This window comes from Acartia tonsa, chromosome 3, assembly GCF_053477335.1.
Source record: "Acartia tonsa isolate MP-2025a chromosome 3, ASM5347733v1, whole genome shotgun sequence".
In the NCBI taxonomy this organism is placed as follows: Eukaryota; Metazoa; Arthropoda; class Copepoda; order Calanoida; family Acartiidae; genus Acartia; species Acartia tonsa.
Window position 1 is genome coordinate 26,605,230 of NC_137262.1, and position 10,955 is coordinate 26,616,184.

General features: G+C 35.1%; 2 protein-coding genes across 2 annotated transcripts; both read left to right on the forward strand.

Moving 5' to 3' along the window:
• The first annotated feature begins 465 nt into the window (after positions 1-465).
• LOC145314808 (uncharacterized) lies at positions 466-4,334 on the forward strand. The gene is made up of 5 exons (XM_080154889.1): positions 466-1,116; positions 1,375-2,050; positions 2,834-2,949; positions 3,899-3,963; positions 4,325-4,334. The coding sequence occupies exons 1-5, from the start codon at positions 466-468 to the stop codon at positions 4,332-4,334; spliced, it is 1,518 nt and encodes a 505-aa protein (XP_080011015.1).
• Positions 2,811-6,822, forward strand: LOC145314809 (uncharacterized). Its single transcript, XM_080154890.1, has 5 exons — positions 2,811-2,949; positions 3,899-4,392; positions 5,041-5,935; positions 6,269-6,401; positions 6,719-6,822. The coding sequence occupies exons 2-5, from the start codon at positions 4,385-4,387 to the stop codon at positions 6,820-6,822; spliced, it is 1,140 nt and encodes a 379-aa protein (XP_080011016.1). The 5' UTR covers positions 2,811-2,949; positions 3,899-4,384.
• Positions 6,823-10,955: the final 4,133 nt, after the last annotated feature.

Consider the following 10,955-nt stretch of genomic DNA (forward strand, 5'->3'; position numbering starts at 1 on the left):
ATTTGATGGTGAGTTGTTAAGATTTTGTTTCATGTTGTTAACATTTGATTACCATTATATATATATATATTGCTGTTCGAAAAATAGTCTTGTAAAATTGGTTATATATATATATTAATATCGATATTAATTCTTATGTACAGTGATTTATCCATCAATTGGCATCTACAAGTTTGTAATATTTTAGATTGGTCGGAGAGAAGTTTTACTGATTGTGGATTAACAAATAGTTTGGGGAGTTTCTGTTGGCCGGAGAGAAGTCTTGTTGATTGTGGATTAAGAGATATTTTGGACGTTTCTGTTGGTGGATGAAATATTGTCGGTGAGTGAATTGTTTTATTCAGTTATTTTGTTATTTGTTGTAGACAGATAGATAGTTATTTGATAGACAATTGGATAGTTACAACCTCATAACTGCTGGTGTTAGTTAGATAGCTGTTTTATAAGTTTCATGAAGATTCTGAGATGGCGGCTGGAGCGGCTGAAGTCTATGTTCCAACGAAGATTGGTGGCATGGAAATCCTGACCTTAATTGATAGCGGCAATGCAAGAGGCTGCCTGATATCTCAAGTGTTGGCTAGAAAGCTTGATTGTGTAATTGAAGAAACGGAGTCGAAAGCAACAGGCGTGCAGGGTTCCAGCATCAAGATTGATGGTGTTGTTCGGAATGTTGAATTTCAGATTGGAGGTCACAGTTTTCAAGAAGATTGCTTTGTTATTTCCGGCATGACTGTACCTATGAACCTAGGCAGTTATTGGCTGAACAAAAATAACGTGAAGACGATATTTGCCAAAGACGGCAACAGGATTGAGATGCATGGAATCAGTGTGAATTTAGTAGCTAAACGGAAAATTGTAGTGAAGAATTTGGTTCATACAGTTTTGGAGAAAATGGAGAAAGCAAGAACTAAGAAACCTGAGATTAATGTAGCTGAGTTACAAGACCAAAAATGGATTTGCTCATTGAAAAATCGAATAGAAATTCCTGCATTGAGTACAGTGGTGGTAGAAGTTTCAACTAAGGGAAATATGCCTGAAGGACAGTTGTGTTATATAGCTCCTAGACAAGGTTACTGTAGCCGAAACAACTTGTTGATAAACGAAGGAATTACTGAGGTGGGAAAGAACGGTAAAATTATGACTAAAATCACGAATTTTGAAACTGTTAAGAAATCTGTTCCTGCTGGTACTTTGGTTGGAAATTTGTTTTTGGCGGAGAAGATAGCAATGCTGCAAGAGAACAGAGTTAAAGAAGATGTGTCAACAACATTAAAGAAGATTCGTTTTATTAAAGATAAATTGAAGTTGGATAAAGTTCCGTTTTTAAAAGATAATGTTTCTTTGAAAGGAAGAATAGTTGGTTTGTTTTTAAAGAATTTCAAGGCGTTATCGATTGATCCTACGGATATTGGATCTTGTACTTTGGAGGAGTATGATATTCAGTTGGTTCCTGGAGCTCAACCTTTCAAAAATAGGATGATTAGACTCAATCCTCATCATGCAGAGAAACTAAAAGAACAGATTGACTTATGGTTGGAAACAGATGTGATAGAAGAATGTAATTCACCGTTTAATTCTGGAATTTTTGCTGTTAAGAAGAAGGTTGGAAATACTAACGAGGTGAAAGTCCGTTTTGTCCTGGACTACCGCTCGTTAAATGAGATAACTGAGAAGATCTGTTACCCTTTGCCTAATATTGGTGAGCTATTTGACAAACTTGGAGGAAAGAAGATTTTTACGTCTATTGACCTAACTTCAGCGTATAATTCAATGCACTTGAAGGAATCTGTCAGGAAATATACAGCATTTTGTTCTAATGGACGGCAATATTGTTTCAAGAGGCTTCCGTTCGGATTGACCAATGCTCCAAGTGCATTTGTAAAGTTGATGGATAGAGTAATGGATTTGAGTCCTGAATTAAGGGCATTTTGCCTAGTTTATTTGGACGATGTTCTTGTATATAGTATGAATGTGGAGGAACATCTGGAGCATTTGAATACTCTACTACGAACATTCTGTGAAGCAGGCCTCAAGATTAATCTTGGAAAATGTACATTGTTTGCAGAGGAAGTGAAATTTCTGGGCCATATTATAAATGCAGAAGGCATATTTATGGACCAAGCATATATTGAAAAGATTAAGAATTGGCCAGTACCTGAAACAGGTAAAGATATTCAAAGATTTACTGGTTTCATAAATTATTATGGTTCATATTTCAAGAATTTTTCTGATATTACGGCACCATTGAACAAATTCAGAAACAGTAGTAAAATAGAATGGGATGAAAAAAGTATGGAAGCCTTTACAAAGACTAGAGAATTGTTCTGTGAAGAAATAAGTAAATCGTTCCCGGATTGGAGGATGGAGGCTGAACCATTTGTGTTGGATACAGATTGGTCATCTACAGCTATGTCTGCGGTGTTAAGTCAAAAACAAAATGGACAAGAGAAGATGATATCGTGTTGGTCACGTGTTTGTTCAACTCATGAAGCCAATTATGCAGCGCATAAAGGAGAATTATGTGCATTAGTAAATGCTGTTGAAAGATTTGAATGTTATTTGAGACACAAGAAGTTTATCGTGAGAACTGATTCAGCTGCACTGAAACATCTATCTACTTGGAGGCAGAACGGATATTTTGTTGGTCTCACCATAAGGTGGATAAACTTTTTATCCACCTTCAGTTATGAGGTTGTACATAGGCAGGGCAAGATGCATACTAATGTTGATATATTGTCACGTACTGCATTAAAGGATAGTAAAGATAGCATATCTAAATTATCGACAGACGAACAAGGAGAGTTAATATTGGATACTGTATATCAATTGGAAGATCCTAAATTATGTCTTATTGCAGGAATTGGAGCAGAGACGGCCAGTCAAATATCATCCAGATTGAAGGCGAGAGAATTCAGTCGTAGCCTGGAGAAGGATCCTGTTTTAGTTGAGGTGAGGAAATTTATTGTTAATAATGTCAAACCTACGTCCAGAGAATTGTCTCAAATGCCTTATCATGGTAAACAAATATTAAGATTTTTTGAACATTTGAGTTATAAAGATGGTTTAATTATCTTGACTTCACCTATGCGGCTCCAGAAAGAATTTCAATTTATTGAACGGGTAGTGGTACCTATTGGAATGTACAATAAAGTTTTCTTGTTAGCTCATGCAGATGTTACGGCGGGGCATAGGGGTTATTTGGAAACTTTGAGCAGGATTAATCGTCACTTCATTTTCCATTTTCCCTATGTGTCTAAATATGTAGCGGCGGCAGTTGCAAATTGTGTCATTTGTTTGAATAGACGTAAAAAACCTAAACATAATCATAATATAGAATTTTCTCCTTTGGCTGGGGAAGCTATGGCAGAGTTGGCCATAGATGCTTTAGGTCCTTTGAATGAGTGTGAATATAATGGAGTCATTTGTAAGCACATTTTAATAGTAGTTGACAGTTGTACTAGATATGTGTGGTTGTTTGCTATTGAGGATGTTAAAGCTGAAACAATTATTGAATGTTTGAAGTTTAATTTATTTTCTGTTTGGGGACTATGCGAGAGAATCAGAACTGACAATGCACAAAGTTTCAAATCAAAAGTTTTTAGGGAAGTTTGTTTAAGGTTGGGAATTGAACAAATTTTTATCCCTCCAAGATCAGCAAATTCGAATTACAGTGAAAGATACAATCAATCGGTGTATTCGTTTCTTAAGACTGATTTACGTTTTCAAGATGGAGATTGGGCTTATAAACTTAAAGCTACACAATTTTGTATGAACACTTCTTTCAATCGGAGGTTAGGATGTTCCCCGTATTTTAAGATGTTTCTAAGAAACCCTAAGCTTCCACTTGACTCATTTGATCCGTTAACCCGCTCGAAGATTAAACATATGAATTTTTCAGAGTTATTGGAGTGCCTTGACAAAAATTGGAGAACTGGACAAGAGAGAACTGAGAAGTATTTACAGGTAGAAAATACAGAAAGGATAGGTCGGCCGATAGCTATAAATTCCTATTGTTATATTTTTTATGACGTCACAACGATTGGTGTAGCTCGTAAACTCTGCTCGCTATGGGTGGGTCCGTGTCTAGTGACAAAAGTAATTTCTGATAGTTTATTCGAGGTTCAACCCCTAGAAAAGTGTAGATTGAAAGACAAAGGGGTAAGAATTGTACCAAGAGATAAAATATATGTTATTGAGAGTACTTTAGACTTGACTCCAGATGAAAAGATTGACTTAGTGATTACAGATGAGTTTTTCTCTGTGGATAATACCTTGAAAGTAAACTATGACTTTCCCAATACTTTAAGAAATTTAACTTGTTCAGGCGTTTCTGAAGAGGAGAATAGTTGTGGCGCTAGTCCAGAGGTGGTTGGAAGGCGGAAGGATGGACAGGTAACACCAGATTTTTTGGAGAAATCTTTTTTGGGTGTTGGGTTGTCACAGCAAAGGTCAAATGTATCTCAGGATAATGAAAATTTAGATGATTTAGTTGAGGATCTTAGTGATACTTTGGAAAGTACTCATATTTCTGATAGTGTAGATTCGAATGATATGACTGACAAAACTAAGTTAGACTCTACATATTCTACTATTAGTAAGGATAGTGTTTTTCATGGAGATTATGCCTCTGATAATAGTTTAGTAGACAACAGTTTGGGTGTAGAGGATGTTAACATGGAATCTGCTAGAGAGTTAGAGTCTCGGATGAGTATTTTAGAGGATACTTTTCCAAAACTGCAAAGTAAAATTGTAAACTTGGAACAACGAAGGGGAAGTGTTAAACGAGGTAGAGATGTTGAGGAGGATGAATTAGATAGATCGTTAGATAATGCAAAATTGCAAAAAATGTCTGAGACTATTCCTGTTAAAGGTCGTCCTAAAGGTTCTACAAATGAAGTACAATTACAAAAATTGGAAGAGGATAGACAAAACAGAGAAAAAGACAGACTAGAACGTTATTCAGTAGCAGATGTAGTAACTAGGAACCTCGCAAAATTGATTAAAAAATAATATTTGTAATAATTTGTATAATATTTGCAGGAGAAGAGATTACCACGAAAACCGTCGGGAGCGTGATGACAAGAGAGGAAGCGGCGGTGGTGATAGACATGACCGGAATAGACGAGATGGAGATCGTGGTATGCGCAAGAGGTCGCCTGACGCTTGTAGTTCAAAGAGTGGACGTGCTGGACCAGTACCTGTGAAGAAATCCAAGGATGATAGAGGAGTCAGGTACTTGGATATTTTGTTATTTGTTGTTGTGATGCAGGCTTATTGTTTGATTGTTGTTGGTGGTATGTATACGTCACAGGATCCACGGTTAGCAGCTTATGATTGTTCTCAAATAAGTAATGTTGAACTTAGATCAGCTGCCTGTTTGCATGATAGGATGGAACCGGTCAGATCTGTGGAATTATTGGGGTTAGCAGAAACCGATTTTATACTGTCGGAAGCCATTAGTTGTGAGGTTAGACTAAAATTGGAGCGCTGGTTTTGCGGTACCGCGAGTCATGTGCACGTACTAGACGTGCCACATGAAAAACAGGTAGAGTTGAGTATGGACGAATGTAGAAGGATTTTTCATTCTGGCAAGTATCAGCATGATGGTATTAGTTTTAAAGTAAACATAGACTTGCCAACTGTTCACAGTTTCACAGTTAATGGAACGTTGTCACCTTTCTGGGATGTTGGCGGTGAAAATATTCAATGCAAGACACTGGGAATATACGCGCACAATATGTGGTTCAATTTAGGTTTTGCTGTTGGGACTTTGCATATTTTAGTAAAAAATACACCCGTTTTGATCAAGGGAAATGTTGTTATGGATTATGATAAAAAGACGATTGTGGCGAATTCTGAAGATAATCATTTGTGGGCAACATCAACTTCTCCATATTTTCCGTATGTAGTACGAAAACCGGCCAGTAATTTTAAGGTAGTTTTTCAAGATACATTCAATTTAACTACGTGGAATGAACAACTTTTTGTTTCTAACTTGGAAAGGAATATTTTAGTTAAAATTATGGGAACAGAGAAACTTACTTTGCAGCATCTGGATTTCAACATTTTTGTAACAGAATTGGAGGGTATCAAGTTTTTAGAGGAACCGAAGGCGGCTGTTAGAAGTTATTTTGGGGATTTGTTAAAACAGGAAGCTAGATTTGATTTGAATGCTATGTTTTTGGCTAGCAGAGAAAGGAATGAGAGGATGATGGAACTTTTTAGTATTTCTAGATGTGCTCAAACAGAAGTTAGATCAAATGTACAGATGCATCATGGGTTCAGAATTATATACCTGGGAGAAATTGCTAAGTATGAAAAGTGTACAGCGGTTGAAATTCCAGTAAAGTTAGGTGTGGATTATGGATGTGCAGTAGGACATTTGATGGTGGATTATAAAGGTGAGACAGTTGGAATACAAGAATATAGTAGAATGATTGTTGCAGTAGAGGATATAAAATTGTTAAATTGTTCGCAAAGTCCGGTATTTTTGAAGTTGACAGCCAATTTGTTCCTTGGGAATCAGGGGCAGGGACTCGAACTTCTGCACATTGCCAATGAAAAATCTGAACATGTGGGACAAAAGATTTTTCTGAACGATGAAAAGGTGTTTATTGCTGATTTTAATAAGACTATTAAATATCAGGGGTTAGAGGATTTTGAGGATTATAATGAACCAAGGTTTAAGTTGAATTTAGTGAACATGTTATCGGTGCAGTTAGAGATGGGGAGATGCATCAACTCCATAGACTGGCCTGTGGACAGGATCCCTATCTTTACCAGTCAGAATTCAAGACACCTCAACCTGATGGCGGCTGGTGAGCATTCTAAAGCTATAAACAGAAAGTTGTCATGGAACGAGACAACTAGTTTGAATAAGTTGAGTGCAACCATATTTCTCTCTAAGCTTGTTTGCGAAATTTTACCAAGTTTGGTGTTGCTTGCTAAGATTGAATACCTGGATGGAGATGAGAGAAAAAGCTGTCAAACGTTGGGCGAATTGTTACCCATAATCAAACATATGGGGGAACTTGAGGATTGGCATCAACTTTCAAAAATTGACGTCATACCTGCAGATGGTAAAATGAGCCTTCAGACGGTGTTGAGAACGGTGGGTAATAGCGTTGATCTGAGGTTGAAGACGCAGGTTGTGTCAGCTATCCGGCTCCTGGCACATTGGAAAGATGTCGTGAATAAAGTAAGCTTTATTCTGAAGCAAATGCCATCCACAACTTTGTTCGAGTTACAGAAAGATTGGCTTGATGGAAAGTCTGAACAGGATTTGAGTGCTAAAGTGTTTATTGACTCTATTCAGGTGAATGAATACATGAACTTATCAGTCTACATTCCACGCATTGTAAATGTGAATTCGGTGAGTTTAATCACCAGTGGAGAGATGCCAGCTGAGATACGTTATGTTAGATTGGATGGTCAAAGAGAAATAATTGATAACCTGGTGAGTGCCACATATGCAGGTAGTCTGGTGAATGATAAAGTAGACGCAAGAGTTTTGACCTGGGAAATGCAGATGCGCTGCAAGCGTCTCCGTCCGACTCTAGCCAAGCAGATATTGTTATGTGATCCAGATACCACTTTAGAGAATGTAGTAAAGGAAATTAGATTGGAGTTGGATGGAAAAGTTTATACAAGTTTGTTGACAACCAATATTGAGTGGAAGTTTAATCCTGAACACAAAGTAAATGAGTGGTTCGAAGGTGATTTCAAATTGGTTACTCGGTTTGGGGATCCTGTTTGTGTTCAGATGGATCAGCCCTTAAATCCGAACATTCCTGTTTGTCTGGACCTTGAATTGTCAAATCAGCAATGGCGTGTTGATGAACAAGTGAGGGAGGAAATGAGGATGGAACACACGCCTGGAATATTGATGATGCTTGATAAATTTGGAGAGGAGGTTAGTCGTAAGCATCAAAAGATTTTGGATAATCAGGAGGAGGTTGATAACGTTGCAACCTCGATTTCGGTTGCGGTTACTAGTGGATTTGAAAGATGTTTTCATATGCTTGGTGATACTGAGGCAAGGATGTCTCAAGATGGCTTGTGTGATGAGACCGCAAAACTTGGAGTGAATGATGATGAAGCTATCATGCCCATGGATATTGAAGAATCTGGCAAGAAGAGCAGAACATCTGGAAAAAGAAAGTAATAATTATAGTTTATGTGTATTAATTCATATTTTATTTTATTTTATGTATTTAATATTTGTTGAGGCAGTAGTAGTCTCAAAAAAGTTTAAAATTAATGTTTCATATTAATGCTCTATAATACCATGCTTAAATCTGATGGTTATATGTTAACCAATGTTATTTTTATATCATGTATTTATGATAACTATGTAATTAATGCATTAGGTGTTAATCAATGCATTTTTCAATGATTATATGTTAATCAATGTTTTTTTCTTAAAAAATATTAAAAAGAAAAAAAAAACACATAAAGAAAAAAGGAAAAAAAAAAACACAAAAAGAGTTCTAAGGAACCAAAATAAATAAAAAAAAAAAATGTATACGAAGTGTTTAAAGATCTGGAATAAAAATATATATAAGAAACAAAAAAAATATGGCAGGTGTCATACCAGATCAATTATTATCTATTTAATAAGCGTTCAACGCTACTTATAATATATATATGATAATTAACATGTAAAAACCTATTGTTATATTTAATCTGAAATATTACAGTTTGAAATCCAGGTTCATGTTAAAGCCAGGGAGAAATGTGATGTATAATCCCTTTCTTCCTGATTTAAGAGCAATGCATGTATTTTATAGTTTAGCTTTTAGTTCTTGTGTCAACCGTTTCGGAGCAAGACATTGCTCTGCAACACGACACGAACATAAAAGTGAACAGTTGTCTTAATATTAATATTATTATTGTATGTTAATCTTGCCTTGAATTAATACACTTTATGAGAATATTTAGCTGTTTGTTCTTGCTATTACTACACGTCATTAGAATTATCCTATCGATTTCAAACTTTGCATGGTGATTCCTGTAGTAGTAGTACGATTTAGAAAGCGTTGCAACTCTATAATCGTTACCAGAATGTCCGTACGTCCATTTTAAACATGTTATTACAATAAGGTACAATATTATGACCGAAGCATCTCTATAATCAAGTATTAAAATGTCAGTATGTCCTTAAACAGAATTCTGTATTTAAGAAGTTTTATAACAAATTTACGTATAATTTTGTCAAACCTTATATTTTCATATTTTGTATATTCAGTTCTGACACTCAACAAAAGCTAATGTTCGTCTGTCATATCGTTTCAGAGCTTCGCTTTTATGGATGTTGTTATCCTTGTTCTTTTTGAAATTAAAAGTGGAGGGTGAAGTTGTCGCTCATATAGGTAAAGAATAATAATATTTTCATGACATAAATGAAAATGTTATTTCATAATTTTATCAAATGACAAAGTTTTTAATGAATGAATGTTATAGCTTAGCTTGTAAGTGTGTGTATATGTAAAATAGATAACGGAATATTGCTAGAACAAGGATGACAACATACATAAGAAGGGAATCACAAAAATCATGATTGGAGGGACAACGTTAATTTTAGAGCAGGCGTTGAGTGGTCATAAATCTAGAATATAATTAAATTTACAAAAAAAAATACAATACCTTTAAATTGTGTCTTTTTATTTTCATAATTTTGGAGCGTGATTGATAGACTAACGTACTAAGTAAATTATGTAAGGGATGTTCATAATTCTATATTATATCTTTACAATATAAAACAGAGCAGTCTATTTTAAATGGCAGTCGAGAGAATCACATTTCCCCTTATGTGTTACGGGCTGGCGAACGAAAAGACAAAGGGAGTTCTAGAGCAGCTTCGCTACTTTAAAAAAAACCTATAGAAATATGTCACATTATACAAGGCCATAATAAAATAACATATTATGATTCATTGTTTTATTTGTATAGTTAGAATCAAGGAGGGAGGGGACATTGGGCTGTTTATTACAAATCCCCTGAGCTTTATAATAATGTTTTCTTATTCTTTGGCTGAATAACTTTGGGGACTTTTCTTGAATTTTGATTGGTTGGTTCATTAAGCTGAGTGTCCAAGCGTTTTAACCCTAAATTGTAATCGATAGAAGGAGTATCATAATTGGGGATTTACATCAATTTATAGGCCATTGTCTTATCCCTTTAGATACATGAGTTAAAACATCAATTTAGCTAGAAATTTTAGTGTCAACAGCAAAGATTTTTTTTGCGGGGGGGGGGGGTGCTAAAGGGAAAGTAAACAATAAAACTATTGATTTCGTCATATGAATTCAAGGATATTTAGTAGCGACGATATAGTTTTACGTCCGTCGGTCTGAAACGATAAAGTGTTGAAAAATACAAATTTCTTGGCTGCTGTTTATGATAGATGTATTTCCTGTTCTATGAGTATTTAATGCCCATTGAGCATGTAGTTTAGACAGTGATCCTAAATGAAAAGATGATAGACGATAAATATACATACCAAATGATGATTCACAAAATTACTTCTTCTGTAGATTAAATTTGGGTTTTAAACGTTTTGTCTTTACTAGTTAATGGAAAGAACCAATTAATATAAAAGTTCCCAAAGTGTTGTAGCCAATAAGATAACATGTTTGTAAAACTTTGAGTACCAATGTAATTATCCAGGGATATCTCTGGTAAATAAAAGTTTCACAATTAATTATTCGAACACTTATTCCTTATCTACTCTTCTTTGAAAGACGACATTTACATATAAAAATATTCAGCGGCATTCTTTTGTTTACATTTTAGTTTGTTCTCAATTTTAAAAAACCAGTTAAAATTCTTTAAGTAATAAATAATTTAACCATGAATAATAAGGTATTTGACAATGAACGACTATTTAATCTTTATTCAAATAATTCTTTGGTAGATTTGAATTACAGGTGTAATAATTGGGACAAATCATTTTT

Bases quoted from the DNA above. Each gene is read 5' to 3' on its own strand.
- LOC145314808 (XM_080154889.1), top strand. From the start codon at position 466: ATGGCGGCTGGAGCGGCTGAAGTCTATGTTCCAACGAAGATTGGTGGC. The intron at 1,117-1,374 runs GTGGGAAAGAAC...TTGTTTTTAAAG, and splicing joins TAAACGAAGGAATTACTGAG to AATTTCAAGGCGTTATCGAT. The intron at 2,051-2,833 runs GTACATTGTTTG...ATCAATTGGAAG, and splicing joins CAAGATTAATCTTGGAAAAT to ATCCTAAATTATGTCTTATT.
- LOC145314809 (XM_080154890.1), top strand. The intron at 5,936-6,268 runs GTAGTTTTTCAA...TCAAATGTACAG, and splicing joins AACCGGCCAGTAATTTTAAG to ATGCATCATGGGTTCAGAAT. The intron at 6,402-6,718 runs GTGAGACAGTTG...TTATCGGTGCAG, and splicing joins TTTGATGGTGGATTATAAAG to TTAGAGATGGGGAGATGCAT.